Source organism: Zosterops lateralis, assembly GCF_965231275.1.
Source record: "Zosterops lateralis genome assembly, chromosome: W".
Classification (NCBI taxonomy): domain Eukaryota; kingdom Metazoa; phylum Chordata; class Aves; order Passeriformes; family Zosteropidae; genus Zosterops; species Zosterops lateralis.
In genome coordinates, this window is record NC_139801.1 from 18,683,228 (window position 1) to 18,709,668 (window position 26,441).

A 26,441-nucleotide genomic window follows, 5' to 3' on the forward strand; every position below is an offset into this window, starting at 1 on the left:
TATGGCCATTAGTGTAAAGAGAACATGGGAAAACACACTGGGGAATAGACATCTTGTATAATTATTTGAAAGAAAGAATTGTGGCCAGAAAGTTACAAGGTACAGTGATACAGGTAACCCGTCAGTGTAGTCTTTGCCTCCAAACTAATTCCAAAAATACACCAAAGCCTAAAATGAGACAAATTGGGAAAGGCTGTAGACCTGGGCAACAATAACAAGTTGATTTTACAGAGCTGCCCAGGAAGGGGGGATATCGTTACCTATTGGTGTTAACTGATACCTTTTCAGGATGGCCAGAAGCCTTGTCTACTAGAATGGCTAAAGCCTGAGAAGTAACCAAAGCACGGTTGCAAAAGTACTGGGGGTAGAGTTCCAGCCACCATATCCCCAGATAGAGAGCCACAAGTATATGGTGGCCCTAAATAGACAATTTAAGAAATATGTCACTGGAGCTCAAAACAAAAAATTAGACAACCTAGAAATTAAGTCTTTTGCAGAAAAGTTCTTGGAACCACAGTGAGAAGGAGCATTCCAGATGCTTCTTACTGCTTTCACTACAATCAAGATCAAAGAACAGAAGGCCTGGATCCATCACTCCCGAGTGAAGAAAGCTCCAAAAGGAATCTGGAAGATCACACCAGGCGAAGATGAACTAAAAGACCACCGTGAAACTCACTCGGAACCACAAATAGATGGACTAATAGTTATTATAGACACTATGTGGAAAGTTGTAATTATTGCTGTAATAAGCTTAACCATAACAAAAGTCAATGCAATACTGCATAGGTACAATGTGACTGAGATAAACAGGTGCCAAAGAAAAGCTTATGATGCTTACTCTCGTAAGGCTTTAAATAAGATGCTAAGGGTTATGGGAAGGAAATGTCCTCCATTTAAACTCAAAATAGAGGGGTGTGCAATAAAAGAGTACCTGTAATAGAAAGGCTGTGATCCCCAGGTGTCATCTAGAGATCTCTCACTGGGGTGCTAGAAACAAGGTTGAGAGTATTTCACCTATAATCCTGTGACTAGTACAGTGACAGCCTTTGTTTTAACTACATGCCTTAGTCCACCCTATAGTTGTGTTGCTTATTTTGGTTAGTATAAGTTTAGTTTTATCTGTTGTGATGCTTGTTTGGAACTGGAGGATGCTACGACGAATAGCAGCCTTAACCTCATTATCAAAAGCGTATGGCTTGGTCTTAAGAGACACTAGCTGTACAAATTGGATTGATGAGAAAGACTCTTTTGAGTAAAAGAATTTACTCACTTTAAAAGGAGAAGTGGGGAAAATGAGGCATAGATTTAGAAGAATTAAAGACTGTAGTCAAAATAGATAGTGCTGAGATAATGTAGCTAGGACTTCCCCTTTGCTAACAGAAGCCAGACTGAAAGAACTGATAATCCTTGGAAGGAACCGATCAATCAGAGGAGCTGTCAAACTAGGGCTTCTGCATCCTGAATAATCAATAGACCCCATGAATACAATACAATCATAAATCAAACAGTCCTGGGAAAAACAGGATTTAGCTGTCAGAAACACTAAAGGTTAAAAAGTCAGAGCTGAGGAAGACAATCTTACTTCATCATTTTGGGACCCCACCCCATTAAAAAGACCACCGACCCATTTCAAAGAACAAACTACGCATGCTTGGTGGCTTTTTGGGCTAATTACCATACGAAGCGGGGAATGGGAGGTATCAGAGCTATGAATATGCATTTGTAGTTTGTGTATTCAATACTTCTGTAGATAAAAGGCCCTGTGATGATCTGTAAATTGCGCGTGTGTTTCTGGGAGCTATCCCGCACGCTGCCCGGCGTCGTAATAAACATACACTTTCTAACTTTAAACTGTTAGAGAGTCTTTGTCCGTCATAGTTGGATATTGGTATTAGATCAATGTCCATAGTTTTTTAATAAATCAATCTGCCAAAGAATTTGTACCTTCCTTATCCAGGGGATCTCTGAAAGGAAAATTCTGTATTACAGCGATACCAAGGCAAAGAGAAGGAAAACTGAGACAAGAGGCCTAATCTACCATATTAGGAATTGTGTTGGGTTTCTCCCCAGTAAGTTTCTGGTTTGGGACTATGTCCTGCAAGTATTAAACTTCTTTGGTGATCCTTCCAACTTGAACTGTAGACAGGATTTTCTGGCTTTGATTTGTACTGAACCTCCTCTTTTACCTTGCACATGAAAGACTGTGACTATTTCCAGATCTCTCCATTGACCTAGTATTATAATTTTGCAGAGTTATCATGTATATTTTTGTACAGCAGAACAACCAAGACTGTATTGGACTTATTTCTTTAAAATTAAAGCTCTGCAGCCAAAATCTGCTCTGCCCAACCTGTTTGACAGCACAGTCATTTCCTAAAGCAGAGTCTGGCCCAGAGCAGACATAAACATCGGAAGGTAAGCCAGCATAGGAACTCTTCTCAACTCCTGAAGAATCTCTCATGTTGAAGTAGACTGCCCAGAGGACTCTGGGTTTCTCCAGTTCTTCATTTTTAGTCTCTGAAAAAGAAAAGGAGTGTTTGCAGTAATCAGTGTTGTTGTGTGATGAGGTAGACATGTAATCTAGCATACTGGAAATCAAAGTTTTACCATGGAATTACTGTAATGAAGTATTTTTGTTCTTCAAAAAGCCAATTATTTAACGTTTTGAGATTCTCCTTCATCATTCTTTCCCTTTCCTTTCCAAGCACAGCTATGCAAACTCTCCTCTCTGCACACCCTGCACCACACCAGCAGCAGTTATCACAATGAGCACCCTACCAAGAAGCCTGGTTTAAATTTAACACCTCTCACATTATCTCCTTCACTGTGGATAAACTCCAGAGCACATGACCGACTGAGCAAGTCCTCCCTGGCCTCTGCCAGCTCAAAGGAATTGCATTCCCTCTGCACAGATATTTCTGATGTGTCATTTCTTCCCCTCGTTTCTGATTTTATCTTTGTACGTAGAATCTCTAATTGTGGCAGTACTGCTAAATGAAAATAAATTACTAATTTGCATTTATCTGCACTTCCTGAGGGTTGTACTGTGCTGCAATACTCATCAAGAATACAAAATTATCACAAATTCAACCTCCTTGCTCATAATCCGTCCCTCCCTGCTGTACTTTGTACATTCCTAAGATCCCTCTGCACACAGGCAGAGAAAGCTCTGGAAAGATGAAGGTCACTTTTTAACAATGCACAATGCAATGGAGGAATACACAGCACAGATTCTGAGCTTAATAGATACTATTTGTTTGGAAAATTTGCTGCCACTTTCTTGTATTTTACCTCCTCTAAAGTAAATGAAGCTTGTAAAGTGTGGCAGTGGGTTGATGAGCACTGATGGTTATCCTTTGCCGATATGTTATGTGTTTAAGTTGAATAGTTCATGCCTTTTTACCCCTTATTCTTCCTATTCTTAAGACCAAATGGCAGTTACCTGTCAATCTTATTGTGGCACCTGCTCCTGCCAGTCAACCAGAGACCTCTCCCAGTGTCTGGAAGCTTCTAAGAAAAGTCCTGGGTGATTGGCTGGAGCCAGGGTTTCCCCCTCCTACAAGTTAAATTATGTACCCTGAATTCCTGTCATTGGTCCCCATGCTCTGCTGTCCCACGTGTTCTTTTCCCCCTTTAAAAACTGAACCCTTCAGGTGCTCGAGGTCTCTCCGTGTCTCCGTCTCTCCTGCTTTCCATCTTGGAGCCTCGGCCCTGGGGTTGGAATAAAACCTCAGTTGCTGTTTCATCGGAGAGTCCTGTCTCTCATTTCATCTGCGCCTTAGCAGTGGCTCTGTTTCACTGACTCAAAGACCCCCAAGTTGCGGTGGTGCCAGGGCTGGCCGGAGCCAGCAACACCAGGAAAACCACAGCAGTGTGGCGCCCAAGGAGTGGGGCAGTCTGAAGCAGACACCAGCCACTGCAGCGAGGCTTACGACGCGGAGCCCCTTCGAGGAGCTCCGTGAAGAAGTCCTTTCCTCCTGTGGATTTGTGGACTTTCGTTTGTCTCGTGCCCCTGGAGGAGGCAGCCTTTGGGAGCGCTCCCAGGGGACGAAGAGGGCAGCTTCATCACATCCACGAGGTCCTCTTCGGCGTGGATCCCCCAGTGCCACCGTCTGTTTCCTTCGCAGGAGCCTGGTGAGGGTGAGTTTATATCCCACGGGGGATATACCCTTGTCCCGTTCGGGTTCGGGCTGTTCGGTGAGCGGCATGGCCTCAAAGAGTCACCCGAGCGGTCCCTGGGGAGGGGGGGGGCTCTCCCTCTCAGTGTGTTTACAAAGGCTTCCTGCATTTTAAGTTGAATTTATCCTTTAAGTTTTTTGTGTTACCCTGTCTGCCGCTACCCTAGGGTGGGTTGTGGTGTTAAGTGACGGGAATTTTTTGGTTTGCTGAGGCGTCTTGGGGAAGGAGGCTGAAAAGCCGGACCCGAGTTTTTAAAGCGACGATTTTCGCCATTTTGGTTCGGTTTTTTTTACGGTAGTTCTGAAGGGGTGGCTGATTTTAACATCATAATGGGTGCTCGTTTATCAGTCACTCAGAGAGACGTTTATTTAAGTTTTGTTGGAGTTTTAGCAGTTAATAAGGTTCGATTCTCGAAAGGACAATTGAAACAGTTTGTGAGAAAGCTCTTTTTCCACTTTCCTGCCACTGCGCCTGAATTAGTGACTGAAGCCCGATATTGGGATTCAGTGATCTCTAAATTTACGGATTTGGCCACCTCAGGGGACGAAAAAGCAGCAAAATATTTATTTTGGTCTCAGAAAATTAAATCCGCAGTTGAAAAAATATACGAGGTGGAAAAAGAGCCGTCCCAGAGAGAAAGTTTTCGTTTCCCCCGTTCCCCAGAAGTGTCTTCCCGGTCCCCCGGCTCCCGCAGAAACATTCTAAAGGGCGCAGCGGGCAGACCCCAGCCCGCCAGCCCTGGCCCCTTTAGAATGCCGAAACTCCCCAGCTCGAATCAGACAAGGCAGTCTGTCTCGAGTTCTCAGAGCAGCCTTGGCCAGGCTGCGAGAGATCTCTCCCTTCCCCGCTCCTATTCCAGTTCGCGCCGGAGAGTTCGTTTCAGTTTTGCGGGGGGGAATGCTATCGGGAGCGTTCCCCCAGCCCTCACTTAAGAGATGGCGGACGCCGCGTGGTGCGGGCGTCTTCCCTTCCTGCCGTTTCTCCTTCTTCATCCCATAATCCTCCCCACTCCCGCGAAAAACCTTTCCCCTCCCCGTCTCTCTCCCAAACCCCGTCCCGCTGCTCCGCCTCTAGCCGTGCCCCCAGAGTTACATCACCCGATCGGACCCCTCCCATGGAACGCCCCAGACCCCGCCCACACACAGCCGGTTCCCACGCTTGGGATTCGGAGGAAGAAGGCTCTGGGAGTGAGAGCCCCCACATCCCATCTGTTGCTCCGGTAACCTACCGGAGTGTGAACAGGGGCCAAGCCACAAACATAACCTGGCAGGCGATGCCACAGCAGGCCATTAAGGATTTAATGAAAGCATTTAAAGAATATGGATGCGATAGTCCATATTTCCAAGGACTTTTTTTAAGTACCCAGCTAGCCGGGACAGTTGTTGTCCCATTCGATCTAAAGCATCTATTCAGATGCCTCCACTCACGAACAGAGTATCAACTCTGGGAGGCTACCTGGAGGGACTTATTAACAGAAGTGTTACCTGAATTGTTATTAAATCCTGACACTGCTGAGGACATCCACAAAAATAAAATTAGCATGCAACACCTAATGGGCGAGGGTGACTGGGAAACCCCTGAAAAGCAAGCCTCTGACATCCCAAAAGCAGTGTTGAAAAAGGTAGCATGCCTGGCAGAAAAGGCCTTTCTTGATATGCGGCCTGCTGGGCCGTTACAGTATTATTTAGATATTTTTCAGGGTCCCAGTGAGCACTACCTCAAGTTCATTGAGAGGTTGACTGCAGCAGTGGAGCAACAGGAGGATGACTACCTCGCCAGAAAGTCGGTGGTGAGGTCGCTGGCTTTCACTCATGCGAATGAGGTCTGCAAGAGAGCCATGCTGACCTTGCCCAAAAAGCCAAAGCCCACCCTGCAGGACTACATCCAGGTCGTGACGGAGGTAGTGCCCATGATGACACCGGGATGCCCTGGAAGAAAAGACCCTCATCACCGGACGGTCGCTGCTGCCACTGAGACCATTGAGGCGTTACCTACAACACAAACCCCTCGCATGCCAGGGCCAATGATACGACCCTCTAGGGGGTTTGCTGAAAAGCCCTGTGCATTGTGCGGGCAAAAAGGGCATTGGTGGCAATCATGCCCTCTCAGGGAGGAGTTCCAGCGTTTTAGGGAGGGCAAGGAGAGTGCAAATAAAGGAGTGCAAAGAGGTCAAGACCCTCACAAACAACAAAAAAACTAAAGAGTGAGCACGAGGCCACCCAGCGTGAAGATGAAAATTGGGTGGCCGGAAGGCGGGGGGAAGAAATGGGAAATGAGGGACAAAACATTACCGGACATGACTCACCAAACCAGGTTTTTCCTCTTCCAGCAGGAGATCAAGGTCCAGCACAGGATCTCGAACTAGAAGAAAAATTCCCAGAAAAGACGCAGGATCCCCCATTGCAGGATCCACCACCTGACGTGACTGATAAACAATTTTTGCCTCCTCCAGATACATCCCTGACAAGGATTGATCAGCAGGTGCCCTTTCGCCTGGCCCTCGTCTCCCCGTTGTGGATTCGAGATTCCGAGTGGCACACTGCAAAGGTCGCAAGGAGCAGAGGTACCTGGCACCTAATTGGCACAAAATATGTCGTCGTGGGGGATTGTAAATACACCCCACCAGAGATAGAAATCGCTCCTGGAAAAATGAACTCTGACCCGGAGTGGTTTGTTCTCTGGCTGCGCTGCACGCGCCCGCCGGTTTTCCTCGCTAAGGGGCAAATTGTGGCACAATTGATTCCTGACCCACAGCCTGGGCGAACAAGGAAACACAACTCAGGCCCACAGGCAAACCCAGTCATCGTTATTGATGAAAACAGGCCTGAAGAAGAATGCCAACTAAAGGTGGGTGGGGAGACCAAGACCATCACAGGTCTCCTAGACACAGGGGCGGACATCACGACTGTCCCTGAGCACATGTGGCCGTCACATTGGCCTCTGCAGACCGTAGTGGAGCAAGTCGAAGGTGTAGGGGGTTTGCAATTGACAAAAAGGTCCAAAAGAATGGTCCAAATTGAGGGATCCAGGGGACAATTGGCTAACATCTGTCCCTTTGTTTTGAATTACAGTGCACCCCTGTGGGGGAGAGATGTCATGGCCCAGTGGGGGGTCACAATCGGCTTTCCAGACCCTCTGCAAAATTTTCGGGCAGCGGCCATTGAGAGGCGCCCTACCCAGAAACTGAACTGGAAAACAGATGAACTAGTATGGGTGGAACAGTGGCCGCTTTCGAAACAAAAATTAATGGCACTTGAGGAGCTCGTAGAGGAGCAGCTGCGCAAAGGCCACATTGAGGAGACCACGTCCCCGTGGAACTCCCCAGTTTTTGTTATACAAAAGGCAGATAAGACCAAGTGGCGCCTCCTCCAGGACCTCCGACAAATTATTAATGTTATAGAAGATATGCGTTCTCTCCAGCCAGGGATGCCATCCCCAACCATGCTGCCCCAAAACTCGAATTTGGCTGTGATTGATATAAAAGATTGTTTCTTTCACATTCCTTTACACCCTGACGATGCTCCTCGGTTTGCTTTCTCGATTCCAAGTGTCAATCGAGAAGCCCCGAGGAAGAGATACCACTGGAGGGTTCTTCCTCAAGGATTAAAGGTGAGCCCTGTGATTTGTCAGTGGTACGTCTCTTCCCTGCTGTCCCCTGTACATGCAGCCGCACACCAGGCCATTATCCAGCATTATGTGGACGATGTACTCGTGTGCACCCCCAATGACGACCTGCTGGCCCACGCACTTGACCTTACAGTGTCTGCACTGGTTGCCGCAGGATTCGAGCTGCAAGAATCAAAAATTCAAAAGATGCCACCCTGGAAATACCTAGGACTCAAAATCGAGAAGCGGACCATTGTTCCGCAAAAATGGCAATTAAAACCAAAATTGAAACATTGGCAGACGTCCATCAACTGTGTGGAGCATTGAACTGGGTGAGACCTTGGTTAGGTTTGTCAACTGAAGACCTAGCGCCCCTTTTCAATCTATTGAAAGGGGGAGAGGGGCCGAGTTCCCCCAGGTCACTCACCCCAGAGGCGCAGAAAGCCCTAGAAAAGGTCCAAAACATCATGTCCACAAGGCAGGCAAATCGATGCAACCCGGATTTGCCTTTCCGATTTATCATCCTTGGGAATTTGCCACATCTTCATGGTGTCATCTTTCAATGGGACGAAGGAGTTACCACCATCCCCAAAAAGGACCGAGGCGGGAGAGATCCTCTTCTTATCATAGAATGGGTCTTTCTCAGCCACCACAGGTCCAAAAGAATGACAAAGCCACAAGAATTGATGGCGGACCTAATCCAGAAGGCCAGAGTCCGGATGAGGGAACTGGCTGGTTGTGACTTTGAATGCATTCACGTACCAATTCAGATAAAATTGGGCCAAATTGCAAAAGCTATGCTGGAACACCTGCTTCAAGAGAATGAAGCTCTTCAATTCGCCCTCGACAGCTACTCAGGCCAAATTTCGATTCATCGACCCGCCCACAAAATTTTTAATCAAGATGCTTAATTCAAATTGGCATTAGAAAGTGTTCAGAGCAAAAATCCCCTTGAAGCGCTGACAGTTTTTACTGACGCATCCGGAGGATCCCACAAGTCTGTGATGACTTGGAAGGACCCTCAGACTCAGCAGTGGGAGTCAGATGTTGCTGAGGTGGAAGGATCCCCTCAGGTTGCTGAGTTGGCCGCTGTCCTCAGAGCCTTTGAGAGGTTCTCTGAACCGTTAAATCTTGTAACAGATTCGGCATATGTCGCCGGAGTAGTCTCCAGGGCAGAAAATTCGATCCTACAAGAGGTGTCCAACACAGCACTTTTCAAGCTGCTCTCGAAGCTAGTAAAGCTAATCTCCCACCGAGAGCAGCCATTCTACGTGATGCATACAAGGTCACACACGGATCTGCCGGGGTTCATCGCGGAGGGTAACAGGAGGGCAGATGCTCTTGCTGCCCCTGCTGCAGTGGCTCCGTTGCCGGATGTTTACCAGCAGGCCAAGATCAGCCATCAGTTGTTCCACCAAAATGCGCCAGGACTGGTCAGATGGTTTCACCTGACCCGAGACCAGGCCAAGGCCATTGTGACGACCTGTCCCAGCTGCCAGCAGCATGCTGTACCAACCTTGCATGCTGGGGTTAATCGCCGTGGGCTGTGCAGCAACGAGGTGTGGCAGATGGACGTGACGCACGTCTCTCAATTCGGGAGACTTAAGTACGTTCACGTCTCAGTGGACACCTTCTCTGGTGCAATCTATGCTTCTGCTCACACAGGGGAGAAGTCTGGAGATGTCATCAAACACCTGCTCCAGGCCTTCTCTTTCATGGGCATCCCCAAAACAATTAAAACCGATAACGGTCCAGGGTACACATCCAGGGAGTTCTGCAGCTTCCTGCAGCAATGGGGAGTGGAACATAAAACTGGCATCCCACACTCCCCAACGGGTCAAGCAATCGTGGAGAGAACTCATCAGAACATCAAAAGAGTCCTCAACCAGCAGACCCAAATTCTCAAATTGGAAATGCCCCAAATTCGCCTCGCCAGGGCCTTGTTCACCCTGAATTTTCTAAACTGTTCCTTCGAATCAATGAATCCTCCCATCATCCGCCACTTCGGCGGAAACAAGGATTTGAAAGAACGTGAACGGCCACCAGTTCTTGTCAGGGACCCTGAGACCATGAGGACAGAGGGTCCTCACGATTTAATCACTTGGGGATGTGGCTATGCCTGCGTCTCAACACCCGAAGGGCTTAAATGGGTGCCGGCCAAGTGGGTGAAACCCTATGTTCCCAAGGTCTCAGGAGGCAAAAACCATCAGGTGGCTGAAGCGTCCTGGAGGAGGAAAAAGAAGGTCCCATGTCCGGACAGTGAGAGGTTTCCTCCCTCCTTCCAAATCCCTCTGTGGTTCTTTTCTAATTAATTTATTTTGCTTTTTAGTTACAGATCCTGTCCAACCAAAATGTTACACCTGAGAGCCCCGTCGCTGTCCCGCGTCTTTCAAATCGTGGTCGTCCTTGGTCTCTTTGGATGCACCATCCCGTGGATCATTCCTCAGCCGAAGGCAAATGTGTGGAGGACCCTCGCAAAGGCCATGGGGCAGGATCACATTTGCCTGTCCCAAGGCTCGGCCGAGGACCCGATTTCATCCTGTCTGGTGGGGATCCCATTTAAAGAGGCCAAGTATCCCCCTACTCTCCTCAATTTTAAAGATAAGTACAATAAAAAAACACCCGGTCGCCAATCCCAAACTCTGGAGGAGTTCCACCTCCGAAGGAAAATCAAGCTCCCTGTTACCAACCCCCTGGTCCTGTGGAGAGATTGGGTCTCCACCTCCCTTCCCCGGGCCGAAAGTGAGCCTCCGGAGCTGGAACTCCTCGGCTCATCCCCCGCCCCCTTCTGCATGTTTATCCCACCACGGGGCCAGGAAAAGACCTTTTCCCAAGTTCTACAAACCAAAGATGAGTATCTCGCCAACATGTGGTGTGATACCATTACACATGTGAAAATGGCTTCAACCCCAAGTTCGGTTCCCCTTTCCCTCCCCAAAGGCACCTTCTTAATTTGCGGCGACCGTGCATTTGCCAGCATCCCCTCTCGTCTCACCGGAGGTCCATGTACATTAGGCAAACTGGGCCTGCTCTCCCCAAATAAAACAAATTATGGATTGGTTCGATAAAAATTCATCTATGCATGCACCAGTCAAAAAAGAGGATTTGGCAGATCCCGACCCAGACTGTGAATTGGAAATTATCCACTGGTCCAAGGCCAAGGCTACTGCCATAACAGTATTTTTGCCTTGGGTCTCAGTGGCAAAATCAATGGGGGAATTAGGCCAATTGGAATGTTGGGTAGCTAAACAGGCAAACCTCACTTCAAATGCCTTATCGGACCTCCTTCGAGACGAGGACATAACCAGACAGGCAACCATTCAAAATTGGGCGGCCATTGACTACCTCCTCCTTCTCCACCATCACACCTGCGAGGAGTTCAAGGGCCTCTGTTGCTTCAATCTATCATCTCGGGCTGAGGACGTCCGTCAATCCATCAAAAAGATCTGAAACATGGTGCACGACATGAAAGAAGAGACCAAGGACTGGTTTGATAACATCTTTGACAACTGGGGACTCACAGGTTGGATAGGGTCTGCTGTTAAGACTGGTTTGTTAATTTTATTTTTGCTTTTAATTGTTGGGATAGCCTTTGGACTCATCAAAAACTCCACAAACAGACTTGTTTCCAAAGCCACCTCCAAGCTAAGAGTGAACCATGTTTGTACAACTTCTCCTGCTCCTGAGGAGATTGAAATGCAAGACTTGCCCCCAGAAGAAGAGGATGAGGAAGAACTGAGCTTTGAGGGCTTTGTGCCCGAGGCTGAAGGGCAATGGCCTGTTCCCTTTGAAGAATGGCCTTCCGATCAGCAATGATTCAGGGACCTCTACCCCGAATCAGAAGGTGACATCCCCCAAGCCCAGTTCCACTCATTCTAAAATCCGTTCTTCAAATAAAATTCAAAGGGGGAATTGTGGCGGTGGGTTGATGAGCACTGATGGTTATCCTTTGCCGATATGTTATGTGTTTAAGTTGAATAGTTCATGCCTTTTTACCCCTTATTCTTCCTATTCTTAAGACCAAATGGCAGTTACCTGTCAATCTTATTGTGGCACCTGCTCCTGCCAGTCAACCAGAGACCTCTCCCAGTGTCTGGAAGCTTCTAAGAAAAGTCCTGGGTGATTGGCTGGAGCCAGGGTTTCCCTCTCCTACAAGTTAAATTATGTACCCTGAATTCCTGTCATTGGTCCCCATGTTCTGCTGTCCCACGTGTTCTTTTTCCCCCTTTAAAAACTGAACCCTTCAGGTGCTCGAGGTCTCTCCGTGTCTCCGTCTCTCCTGCTTTCCATCTTGGAGCCTCGGCCCTGGGGTTGGAATAAAACCTCAGTTGCTGTTTCATCGGAGAGTCCTGTCTCTCATTTCATCTGCGCCTTAGCAGTGGCTCTGTTTCACTGACTCAAAGACCCCCAAGTTGCGGTGGTGCCAGGGCTGGCTGGAGCCAGCGACACCGGGTTACCACAGCAGTAAAGATCTTGTGAGATTTACTTCTTTCCAAGGAAGAAACTTCTTGATAACTCTGGCATTCAAAACAGTATTTTAAAGCAGTTGAATTACAAGAAAATAGATAAATCTATGCTATTCCTTCAGTATCTTTTTAAACTGTCAAATAGTTAAAAAAATAGGTGCTACCCATACTGAACAGTTTGAAATATAAATTAAATTCATCAACCTGTGAAAGTCTGAGCCTTAATACAGGGCAAGATGCTCTTTAATATATTTAAAAGCTCACATTGCTCATAAAAGTTATTTTTTTCCTCATTTAGGCAGGAAAATGAATGGAGTCCTCTTCTCCAGGTGACTTTGCCTCTTTGACCTGCCATGGCCCAGTGCTCACTTTATCTGGTGATTCATTTTCAATAACTCCAACAGTATTTGTTCTGACATTTTAATTAAAATACGACCACTACCTCATCCTGATGATAAAAAGGCCTATGTATCAGGGAAAACTGGCTTTTCAGTGCCTCAGTGCACCTGAGGACCCCTATGATCACAGAGTTCCTACAGAAGAATTTCAGTCAGCTTCTAAACAATCTATCATTTCAAAACTGGATCACTTTAAACATTAAGATTAATGCTATCCCTCCCCAAATGATTAGAAGACACTAAGCTGATCTACTCTTCACCAGGTCTATGAAACACATGGCACTGTCTTGAAAATTGAAGGTAGAAGTTAAATATTAAAAGGTGAAAATTACCAGGCTTTAAGTTAACACATATACAAATGAGAAATGTTTGCAACTCTCCAGTCTAATAAAGGTTTCTATTTACAAAGCCAAGTTGTTTTCTAAATATTACAAGCAAACCAATTATGAATATTATAAAGTACTCCCACATCTTAGTAACTTGCATTTATACCAACAAAACCCCTGTCACTGGGAGCTGAGCATTGTTTTCTCTCAGAAGTGTGATTTACTGCCTTGCAGCATGGGCACAGTGTATATAAACTGCTTTTGCCAGGATTAGAACACAGCAGCATCTCCCATACACACATCACCTACTCTGTGAGCATCTACCACAAATATGGTCACATTCAAGATCTCAGAATTGAATTTCAAAAACTTGTGTGGAATTAGACCAAATATTTCAGGAACAATTTCCTTCTAGGCAGCAACTGCTCCATCAGCAGCTGCTTTCCTCTGGGGTGTGGAATTATCCATCTCAAGGCCAAAGTTTAAAAAAGTAGCCAAGGTTTCCTTGAACTTAGGACCAAGAAGTTCATTATTGGAAATCTATTTTTGTGATAACAATATAGAACAGCTTTATGCTTCCACTGCTTACAGCAGAATCCAGAGAATTTCAATTCAAACAGCAAACAATGAAACACTTGAAGACAAGAGACTGAGCAACACCCTGAGAATAAGAGGCAAGACAACCCAAGCAGCTTCCACAATTTCACAAATATTTCATTTCACTACTGCACCTTTCAAGGATGTGCTGAAGAGCAAATATGTTTCATGGAAAAACAGAAAGTGTGAAAAATAAAAAGGTCCCAGACACTTAGAGTCATGTCCTTGGATACTGAAGTTAAACCACAGCTGAAGAAGGCAGTAACAGGTACTTTAGTAAATTATATTTATGCAAGATAGTATCATAATACCTCATTTATTTATTTTTACCTTTTTCTGTATTTAGATTGAATAACCTCTGTACAATAGGCTCTAAATCTTCCCTTGCAGTTTTAGTTGATGGACAGGTTAGATGGACTAAATCTAGGAAAAGAGATTAATTAAATTAATCTCACAAATTAATTCCAATTACCAACACACAGACAGATAAACAACATTTACAATTTTTATAAGGCACAGCAGGCTTTTAGAAATCACAATTCTTCATAAAATCACTTCCTTTAAGCCAGAGAAGTGCTGTACTATGGACATACAGTGTATGTACAGCACACAGAGAAATTCTCTGGAAACACCTCAGAATTCTCTAAGTTACTTCTATAATGTACACTGTGACTGTGCAATTCTTTGCACAACGTTTTATTCATCCAATTCTTAGATGGGAGGAATTATTGCTGAACTATTCCTTTATTTGTTCTGTTTTGCAGACTCTGCGGTTGCTGCCTCCTTGGACAATCACTTGATGCAGCTCTTGACCCTTTTCTGTCCCCATTGGCCTCTGCTCAGATACAGAACCAGCTGCTTTACCACACCTGATTTTCCAGCCATCCATTCATTAAAAAGCCTCACCTTAAAGTTTTTCATAAAATCACCTTACTGGACTCATTTGTTCCTGGAAACTTCTCACCAGAGAAGCGTCCATCAGAGAATCATTAAGGAATTTAATATTGTACAAAGTTCAAACTGATTAGTTTTTTCTTCATTACTGTACATTTCTGATCCATTTAAAAGCAATGCACAGCTCTGGTATTATTTTAAATCTAGATGACATTTTTGCCTCTTCTCTCTGAAGCCTGGCTGTATTTGTTGTCATTATTTTCCAGTACATCACACAGATCTTGACCCTGGTTCCATCAGGAACAGAAACTTAACCCTTCATGCTCCTCTGCTTTCAGGTTGCACACATACAGATTCTATTCAAACGTTATTATTCATTTTTTAATTCAATCCAGACCAAACCTTCTGTCTGAAGGAATATGTACTAAAATAAAGAAAAGGGTGGTGATAATCAAAGTCTCTCCCTAATCTTAACTAGATGCTTCCAATTCCAAATACTGTAATATAATCTATTCTTTCCTCAAAAAAAAAATCCATAAATCACTAAAGTTCACATGATTTACTTTCTATTAAGTCTTTTTTATTATCTTTAAGGTTATGGTTATGAGTCACAGTCATCAGTATATATTTTGATTACATTTGATTTACTCAGATATAACTGCATTAGTTACAGTGGTTGCCAACATTTGTCTTCAAGCAATTCTCCCAGCAAGAAGAATTATGAGTTCAGTTCCTGATTTCATCATTACAGTCTCCATTTTTAGGGCAAGTGAAGGAGATTGGTTGCACTCAAGTGGCAATACAGATGATGTGCCTGTCATTTGGGCAGTGTGATCAAAGAGTAGATGTATCTGTATACTTATCCTAAATAATTGTTCCAAGGAGAAATCAGTCAGGTTAAAACCCATTTACAGATAATGATGTAAAAGGGTTTTTTTTAAATTATGAAATATGTCCCATAACTGGATCTCAGCTATACTTAATATAGAACTTTATTATTTCAATATATGAAGACAAATTTCATTAAGGAAGTCAGTACCTTCTCTTCTGAAATGAAAGGAATTGATGGAGAAAAGTAAATATCAGAAACTTTAATATTTCAGCACCATAAAAATCCTCCTGAAACTATGTTGTGGTTTGAAAGCAAAACGAATGAGAGGCTCCAAGTCAGAGATATAATTTAAGAAGAAGAAAGGTAAAAAGGTAAAAATAAAATAAAATAAATGCAATAACACAAAGGATCACTGACAGAGTCAGAATACAACCTGAGCAGGATGGTGGAAGCAGTCCAGGTGAAGTGCTCTTCCTGAAGCAGTGATCCTGTAGAAAGGTCTGGTAGCTCTGGTCCTCTGGGAATCCAGTGGGTAAGTGCCCATTGCACTGTCCCACATACCAGCTTATATCCAGGTGGGAATGCTTGGCTCCTCCCCCTGGGCAGAGCATCTCACAATAGGATGAGGAGTGTGAAGTGGGTCCTTGATGGCCCATTAAACAGAGATAACTCCTGGAGGGAGTTACCTGTGAGTCATGGGCAAGGCGTTGATGGGCCATTAGCAGAAGACACACCAAAGGCAGGGGCTTGGGAAAACACTAGCCCACCTGGTTTCAACAGTTCGTGAAGATGGTGATAGAATAAATACTTTGTGTACATCCTACACTGCAACCCAGGACAAACTAATACTTTAGATCTATGGAACATCAATCCTTCATTAGTTTCACTTCCCGCTGTATATATTTTGTGAACCCTTAATAAAAAAGAAATCAGCTATTTAAATGATAAATATTAACAATATGCTTTATAGCACTAAGTTATTAATTAATTACAAGCTTATATTATTTTTACTATTACTTAGTAGGAAATATGACTTTGAATGACCTTATCATTTACTTTACTCTTCTTTCATATGCAAAGAACTTAGTTCAAGCCTATTTAACAGCAAAATAAATTGGTTATCATTACAGTTACTTCTTTCTTGTTAAAAAGAATTAGGTAAGGTAACCTCTGATTCTAATCTAATAAATACCCAAAATGAACATTTTATTGCTCAATTATTTCAAGTTCACATAAAATACCAACAACAGAATCCTTTCAGAAAATAAAAAGCTATCAAATACAGTGTATTTCAGGTATTTCCATTTAATAGTTCAGCTAAGGGGGGCCATTTTCAAAAAAACCAAATTACTACCAGGAAGATTAATGTGCTTTGGAATATTATTTTTATCTCCTGAAGGAGGATTTATTCCTGTATAAGTGAAAATGAGTCCATGAAGCTCCACAATGGCAGGAAGCCACCGCTCCCTGTGTTCTGTGCAGCAGAGGAACAACACACAGAGATTTTTGTTTCTGCTCCAGAGCTGCCAGAGCCAAAGGGGAAAATCTCCTTTATTTACAGGTGTCCTTCATGCATGTCATGGTGGAGGAGCACAACTCGATGACACAAACTGCTGCTCTGCCCAGTTCCAGGAGAGGCACTGTCAGAATGGAAACCTGGGGAGCAGAAAGCAGAGCTGGAGGGAAAGCAGAGTGTCCTGGAGGATGTGGCAGCCACCGCAATCCTCACTACAGCTGAAAAGGAACTGCAGTTACACTATATGGTTTTTTCTAGTTTACTAGGACAGAACAAATGCAACACTGATTAATATCCTCTAAAATTAAGGACTGCAAAGACTGACAAAGCAGATCCAAAGAAGCATCTTAAAGTGTACAGTGAGAACTTCAAACAGCAAAAAGGAATGTTTAAAAAATACAAAATAACTTGGAACAAAGTTTAGACAAGATAAATAATTAACAGAATAGTAAGGGTAACAGTTTATTAAAAAGCAAGCAAAATTAAAATTAAAGACAGCAGCTTAGAAACTTTATTAATTATAGTGTGAGCCAAACAGGAAAATCCCAGTCACTGAACTAAACTAAACTAAAATTTGTAATAGTTTTATAGACACTAAAACAAATGAAACAATTACCAGTACAGAGAGCTGACTAAAGATCTTGATTCAAGCACAAACAAAACTGAATGAATTACTTAATTCCTACCAACAACTAAATATTAACACATGAGACAAATGATACAGAATTGGTGTGTACCTGCTGCTCTGAGTCTGTGTTCAATACAGACTGATCTGTAATGAGCAGTGCTCTGGAGATCTGCCTACAATTAAATAAAAGAATGATGTAAAAATAATTATATAATAAATTTAATTATGCAAAATGAAAACAAACCCATAAAAATAGCAATTTAGAATCATAGTTTTGGTAATACCAGGGCTATTTCACTAACCTATGATTCTTAGTGGGGTATTTTGCCTAGTGCTGAAGCAGAAACACACCTGGAACACCAATGTAGTATTTTCAATGACCAAAACAGATGATGAATGAATGAGTCAGTGCAGTTGTGTCACACAGTCTCCTTCTGCTTTTTAAAAAGTTCTTTTGCCTGTTTGATCAAGCTTAGCAGCAGCACATTAAGGCCTAGTGATGTTCCAGAGAGCACAGGAGCCTTGGGATGAAGGGGAAATGCAGCAGGGTGGAGTTCCCCCATCACCTGCAGTTTGTGCTCCTGCAGTGCCCAGGGTTATTCCTGCTCTGCCCTCACCACCACAGCTTTGCTGATCCCTCACCTGCTCTGTTCTGAGCCAGAGGCAGGGCGTGCCCAGTGCTTCGGGCAACAACAAACCATAGAAAACAATGAAGTTTAGTACTCGTCTAAAGCTGAACAAATTTAAAGCAAGGACAGCAACTGGCACCTTCACCTTCCAAACACATCTTAGCAAATATGAAATTCCTAACACATTTAGAGCTCTTGATTTTTTTATATGGAAAGGGGGAATCTGATTTCAATGCTAACTGAAGAAAACCTGACTACAGAAAGTCCACAGTATATCCTTCAGTTAATAGAAGAGAAATACTTTGCACAGAACTGAACTGTACTGCAAAAATAAAGGAGTGGACAAGAGGCTCCTCAGTTTAACTTGCAGGGTACTTTACACACCATTATTTAAAGAAATTGTGTTTTTTGTTTTACCACATACCTGTAACACACATTTGTGCATGTGCTCTCTGAGAGGTAACTGTCTTCCACAATAAAATAGTTGGCACTTATTCTTTGTCCAAAATGATCCACAATAGCTTTGCACCTGTTTAAAAAAACAAACAAACAAACCACAGTAAGAAATTTCGATGTAAGGTAACAAAAGCATGCATAAGTTGTTAAAATTGAGTTACACAGCACAATATTTGTATCTTTCAATTAATTTAGCTACGTATTTCTTGAACATGTGAATCTCCAAACCAATTCAACTGATCACCAAATCCTAGACTGACACATTCTACCTGGTATATGCAGTTTTCCACATGCAATACCAATACAGATAATGATATCCCAACTTTAATAAATTGGTCAGGTTTTACAGAAAATATAAGCTTACAACACTGGTATTTAGTTCTACATTTCTTACCTCATAATACATAAAAAAAAAAAAAAAATAGAACTGTGAATTATTTTGCAGCGGGGTTTCTTTCTCAGAAAGACACCTTTACCAAAAACAAGTTTATTTTGACAATAATATTTAACAAATTAAATAGCAAATTAACTTAGGAGATTTGGGAAAGCTCCCTGACAAATGAGTGCATCAGACTGTTCCAGGAGTGAATTGCTGTGTTTGTGACTAAATATACCCTTTACCTCTAAGTTACACACAAAGGGATTAACTATGTCCTGGTGTTTTAAGCATGACACAAATGTTCTCCATAGAACATGGACAGAAATAGAAGTGGGACAGAAATGCAAACCACAGAAATGAACCCATTCAGTGAGCTTAAATGAGAATACAAATTTCAGATTTTCAGGGGCAAAATTCTCTATGAAAGAACAAACTTCAGACTTATATATGACATGTGAAACTACATATTTATGGCACAAAGAAAAGGGAGGCTACACACAGATATTCACTAAAGCAACCTCTACTGCTGATTCTACATCCATGATCTCTGTTCTCTTCTACACTATCAGAACATTTACAGCATAAATAAATAAAGCAAATTAGCTTTACTAAACTTTTTCTTGGAGAATGAAAATTACTTTTTCTTAAAATTAAATTCTTCTCAATGACTTTATCAGTGTTTCAACAATTTAACACACAGGACTTAAACCAGTGAATTTTCTCACACACAGTTACACGTGTGTGCATGCACAGGGAAACATCCAAAGGAACACAATGCGGAGCCAGAGATCACGTACAAATTTACCTGTGTTTTATCATAGTGCAACTTTACCTGTGGAATATCTGACATGCAAGTTATATCTTAGGAATGTAACTTAAAGCTATTTGTCAGCTTCTGTGATTGTAATGATCTACAAACCCAAATCTAAATAACTAATAGCAATCAGCTCCCACCAGCTCTGGTAAACCAGTTGTTCCTATAACCTGAGATGAGAATTGAAAAGGGGTGCACACACAATCCTCATCTGTAAATGTAAGAGGTTTATGACTATTAAACATGTTTTTGTAACACTGACTTCTAATGCTGACCTTGCAGGTAGCTGGCCCCTACATATATTACTATTTTCAAATTCAACAGGTACCTTGACAACAGTACAAGCACTGTTTAACATCTAACATTCTTCAGTTTCAAATCCTATCCAACGTGTGTTTCACTTGCAACTTGAACAAGTTTTTCCTAACTGTTAACCCCAGTGATTTCATCCTCGAGCTCTCATTTGAATACTGCAAATAAACAAGGAAGTCAAGCTGCTGCAGCTCATTTCTAATTATAACCTTTCTTATTGTTTATGAAACAACTTCCTCGCCACCCCTCAAACATCATGGAAGGGGAAAGGTTGATTAAATGTCATGTTGCATCACTCAAAGTCAGCGAAAGCAACAACACATTTTATTTTCCTGCTAAGTGTTGTTTCCTCTCCTTTGTTCAGGAATAGCAGCAAGTCATATGTGTGATAAGATTTTAAACTGAGAATGAGAGCTTTTAATTTCAGTCCTACTTCAAAGAGTGATGCTGAGAAAATTTCTTTCAAGTAGTGCTTCCACATGCAGCAAACTCTTCTGCACTGACATTATCAGGTCTCTGTCATCTGATCTGTGTTGCAACAATGAATCACAGCGAACCCTCCATTGACCTTCTTTCAATGTGTCTGGATAAAAGGATGAAAATTAGAATCCATCTCCTTGCAGTGCCACGAGTTATAAATGTACTTTATAGAGCTCATTATCCAAACTAATGGACTAAGAGCGACATCCTTGAAATGGACTCAGCAGCACTGACAAAGTCAGTCTGCAGTATTTCAGCAGATATGTAAATTACTGGCTGTTTGCTCTATCTTTTTATCACAGATGTATAAATGTTCATTTATCACATCTTTTCCTTTTAGAGACAGAATTATGTAATTGGAAACATATGTGAAGTGCGATCAATATAAAAGGCCCACCATTATGATGAAATTTTACATGTACCCAAAAAAGGGACATACAATAAACACAGAGAAAAGCAACAACATTATCATACATTCAATGTGGGTTTTTTCTCAGCCTCAGAAATACAATGTGGTTTTCATTTTCTAACAGAGCAACACAGTTCTACCAAGAACTCGGGATGTTCTACAAACTTACTAAAACAGCAGATCTAGTACAATACATAAAAACCAGATATTTTCAAGTGCATTACTAAAACCTTAAAATAGGGATGTCCAAAATTTTTATTCTTTCACCCTGTCTTGCCTGAATCTTATTTTCAAAAACTATAAAAAGGACTATAGAAAAAGGATAAAAATAATTGTAGAGTTGGGTATGAAATCTACAGTTCTCTTTATATACAGCCATGGGTAGGAAAATGTGAAAAAGCAATGTCAGTCACGTCTAGAAAAAAGCTGGAATAAACTTTGGTGATGCTTAGAGACTATTAATTAAACTCTATCCTAAAAGTTTTAGAAGAAAATCAAGGCTGTAGATAGAAGTATATATTTTCCTTATGTTTATTAAATCAGGAATATTAAAAATAGAAAAAAATCACTGCCTTAAGGCATGGATGAAGCCTGGAGGGCTGTGGAAGGAGCCATAAACTGGTAATGACCACTGCACAATCCATTTCTGCAGTACTGAATGAGCCATTTGTAACTTGGGGAAGCTGCCTCTGCAAGCACAGAGCCAGCTGCACTGACAACCAGATATGAATTTGCCTCTTACCAATTACTATTAATGGTCTGTTGACTCAAAAGCTCAGTAACTCATAAATAGTCTCATTAACAACTTGATAGCTGATTTTTATTAGGCAAAACACTGAGGCCCAAAGTCAAGAGAAAATACAAGCTGTTGCAGGGAGGGAATACACAGTGAGGAAGGAGATAACAGCAAGAATGAACAGAAGATAAAGGAAATGGATATCGTGGATGTGTTGTGCCTCTTCATATTCACTATCAGATAACTGCATTATTAAAAGCTGAATTTTTTTGGAATAATGAAAGTTTGATAAAATCTTTAGAAGTATTTCAACAATTCTGCTTCTCAAAAATCTATCATTCTAAAATGGCACAAGTGATCCCCAAAAGTAGCGTAAGAAAAGACACTTCCACTATGTTGAACTCAGTGTAACTTATATTCAAAACATAAAGGCATAAAAGCAGCACTCCAGCTCTTCTGGAACACATATAACCTTATAAAGAAAACATTGATTTCAAAGGTCTTCAGGATGTGCAAAATAAGTTGGAAAATAGGGCGACCAGTACCACTGCACAGAGTGGGGTTTGGAAGTTGCTACCAACTATAAGCTTTGTCCCCCTGCAAGAGCAATTTAAGTATTTAAACATTATTGGAATATAAAGCTTCTGACAGTAACAGTTCAAACATCAGTGTTAAAATAGATGACACTGTCGTGGTTTGAAAAGCAAAACGAGTGAGAGGCTCCAAGTCAGAAATACAATTTAATAAGAAGAAAGGTAAAATGATAAAAAATAAAATAAAATAAGATAAATGCAATAACACAAAAGACCACTGACAGAGTCAGAATACAACCTGAGCAGGATGGTGGAAGCAGTCCAGATAAGGTGATCTTCCTGAAGCGGTGATCCTGTAGAAAGGTCTGGTAGCTCTGGTCCTCTGGGAATCCAGTAGGTAACGGCTGCTTGCACTGTCCCAAATCCCAGATTATATCCAGGTAGGACTGCTTGGCTCCTCCCCCTGGGCAGAGCATCTCACAATGGGATGAGTAGTGAAGTGGGTCCTTGATGGCCCATTAAACAGAGATAACTCCTGGAGGGAGTTACCTGTGAGTCATGGGCAAGGCGTTGATGGGCCATTAGCAGAAGACACCCCAAAGGCAGGGGCTTGAAAAAAGTAGAGCACTGCCCCACTTGGTTTCAACAGTTCATGAAGATGGTGATAGAATAAATACTTTGTGTACATCCTACACTGCAACCCAGGACATAATCCACCCCTTATTCTATTACCATCTACATCATATCCAAATCAATACATTCTTACAAAGATATGCATACACATAGAGAATAAAACATTACACACTCTTCTCACTTAAGTCTCCCTGTGGTACACAACGCGTTTCCCCATCTTTCTGCATTACCCACCAAGTGTGACCAGGTCCTTGAGCAAAGACAATCCCATGGATGGGTCTGCCTTTTCCTGAGGCGGGATTAATCCAAACAGTTTTCCCTAAAATGCCTTTCATATGTACTGCAGGGACTTTATCTCCATCCACTGTGTGCAAGGGTTCAGACTGGGCAGGACCACCTCGATTGATAGACCCTCGGGTGTTGACCATCCAGGTAGCTTTGGCTAAGTTCATTTCCCAATTCTTGAAGGTCCCCCCGCCAAATGCCTTCAGGGCAGTCTTTAGTAGTCCATTGCACCTTTCAACTTTCCCGGCAGCTGGTGCATGATAAGGAATGCGATATATCCATTCAATACCATGTTCTCTGGCCCAGGTGTTTATCAGGCTGTTTTTGAAATGGGTCCCATTGTCCAACTCAATTCTCTCAGGGGTGCCGTGTCTCCACAGGACTTGTTTTTCCAGGCCCAGGATGGTGTTCCAGGCAGTGACATGAGGCACAGGGTAGGTTTCCAGCCATCCGGTGGTGGCTTCCACCATGGTCCGCACGTAGCGCTTTCCTTGGCGGGTTTGGGGAAGGGTGATGTAGTCAATTTGCCAGGCTTCCCCATACCTGTACTTCAGCCATCATCCACCATACCACAGAGGCTTCACTCGCTTGGCCTGTTTGATTGCAGCGCAGGTCTCACAGTTGTGGATGACCTGTGAGATGCTGTCCATAGTAAGGTCCACCCCTTGGTCACGGGCCCATCGGTAAGTCGCATCTCTTCCTTGATGACCAGAGGCATCATGGGCCCAACGAGCTAGGAACAGTTCTCCCTTGTGCTGCCAGTCTAGATCCACCTGTGATACTTTCACCTTGGCAGCTTTGTCCACCTGCTTGTTGTTGCGATGCTCCTCATTAGCCCGACTCTTGGGTACGTGTGCGTCCACATGTCGAACCTTCACGGTCAGTCTCTCTACTTGGGCAGCGATGTCCTGCCAAATGTCAGCGACCCAGATGGGTTTTCCTCTGTGCTGCCAGTTGGCCTTTTTCCAGTGATTCAGCCATCCTCACAGAGCATTAGCTACCATCCATGAGTCTGTGTAGAGATAGAGCCTCGGCCATTCCTCTCGTTCAGCAATATCCAAAGCCAGCTGGACAGCTTTAAGCTCTGCAACCTGACTCGACCCACCTTGTCCCTCGGTAGCCTGTGCAACTTGTCGTGTGGGGCTCCAAACTGCAGCTTCCATTTCCGGTTAGCGCCTACAATTCGGCAGGAGCCATCAGTGAAGAGAGCATATCATCTTTCAGTCTCCGGTAGCTCATTATATGGTGGGGCTTCCTCGGCACGTGTTACTTGCTTTTCTTCTTCTTCAGACGATAATCCAAAATTCTCACCTTCCGGCCAGTTTGTTATAACTTCCAGAATCCCAGGGCGATTTGGGTTTCCAATACGGGCGCGCTGTGTGATGAGAGCAATCCATTTGCTCCATGTGGTGTCAGTGGCGTGATGCGTGGAGGGAACCTTTCCTTTAAACATCCACCCCAGCACTGGTAATCGGGGTGCCAGAAGCAGCTGTGTTTCAGTACCAATCACTTCTGAGGCAGCTTGAACTCCTTCATAGGCGGCCAAGATCTCCTTCTCTGTGGGAGTGTAGTTGGCTTCGGAGCCTCTGTAACTTCGGCTCCAGAATCCCAATGGTCGGCCTCGAGTCTCCCCAGGCACCTTCTGCCACAGGCTCCAGGACAGACCGTTGTTCCCGGCTGCAGAATAAAGCACATTCTTCACATCTGGTCCCGTCCTGACTGGGCCAAGGGCTACTGCGTGAGCAATCTCTTGCTTGATCTGAACAAAGGCTTGTTGCGGTTCAGGGCCCCAGTGGAAATCGTTCTTCTTGCGGGTAACCAGATAGAGAGGGCTCACAATCTGACTGTACTCAGGAATGTGCATCCTCCAGAAGCCTATGGCACCTAGGAAAGCTTGTGTTTCCTTCTTGTTGGTAGGTGGGGACATTGCAGTGATCCTGTTTATTATCTCTGTGGGGATTTGGTGATGTCCATCTTGCCACTTGACTCCCAGGAACTGGATTTCTTGAGCCGGTCCCTTAACCTTACTTCATTTAATGGCAAAACCAGTTTTCAACAGAATTTGGATAATCTTCTCTCCTTTCTCGAAGACCTCCCCTGGGGTGTTCCCCCATACGATGATGTCATCAATCTACTGCAGATGGTCTGGAGCCTCACCTTTCTCCAGTGCAGCCTGGATCAGCCCATGGCAGATGGTGGGGCTGTGTTTCCACCCCTGGGGCAGTCAGTTCCAGGTGTACTGCACGCCCCTCCAGGTGAAAGCAAACTGGGGCCTGCACTGTGCTGCCAAAGGAATGGAGAAGAAGGCATTGGCAATGTCAATGGTTGCATACCACTTTGCTGCCTTGGACTCCAGCTCATATTGAAGCTCTAACATGTCTGGTACGGCAGCGCTCAGTGGTGGTGTGACTTCATTCAGAGCACGGTAATCCACCGTCAGTCTCCATTCTCCCCTGGACTTACGCACGGGCCATATTGGGCTGTTGAAAGGTGAATGAGTCTTACTGACCACCCCTTGGGTCTCCAGTTTACAGATCATCTCGTGTATGGGAATCACAGAGTCTCTGTCAGTGCGGTATTGGCGGCGATGTACTGTTGTTGTGGCAGTTGGTACCTGTTGTTCTTCGACTCTCAGCAGTCCCACAGCAGAGGGGTCATCTGAGAGACCAGGCAAAGTATTCAACTGTCTGATGTTTTCTTTCTCAACTGCGGCTATCCCAAAAGCCCAACGATATCCCTTCGGGTCTTTGAAATATCCATTCCTGAGATAGTCTATGCCGAGAATGCATGGGGCCTCTGGGCCAGTTGTGATGGGGTGTTTTTGCCACTCGTTCCCAGTTAAACTCACTTCAGCCTCTAATACAGTCAGTTCCTGGGACCCTCCTGTCACCCCAGAAATAGAGATGGATTCTGTTCCTACATATCTTGATGGCATCATGGTACATTGGGCCCCAGTGTCAACCAACGCCGTATATTCTAGTGGGTCAGATGTGCCAGGCCATCGGATCCACACAGTCCAGTAGATCCGATTGTCCCTTTCCTCTTCCTGGCTAGAGGCAGGGCCCCTCTATTCCTGGTCATGGCATACATTGTTCTCCTCCAGTACATATGTTTCTGAGGTCCCTTTAAGAGGATCAGTCATATCATCATTCCTGTACCGTCTGGAGTTCTGAGAGACTGGGGCAACCTTGATTCTAGATGGGCTTCTTGTGGTAGGTGTTCCTCTTTTCAGTTCACGTACCCGGGCTGCTAAGGAGGAAGTGGGTTTTCCATCCCACTTCTTCATGTCTTCTCCATGCTCCTGAAGAAAAAAACAGAGGTTACCTCATGGTG

General features: G+C 43.8%; 1 protein-coding gene across 1 annotated transcript in view; it reads right to left on the minus strand.

Moving 5' to 3' along the window:
• Positions 1–26,441, minus strand: part of LOC310922089 (rab proteins geranylgeranyltransferase component A 1-like) — a 102,610-nt gene that overhangs the window by 8,482 nt on the left and 67,687 nt on the right. Inside the window, 5 exon segments of the mRNA XM_083882409.1 lie at positions 2,351–2,517; positions 13,903–13,995; positions 16,858–16,954; positions 17,552–17,615; positions 18,496–18,600. Of these exon segments, the coding sequence (XP_083738535.1) occupies positions 2,351–2,517; positions 13,903–13,995; positions 16,858–16,954; positions 17,552–17,615; positions 18,496–18,600 (526 nt within the window).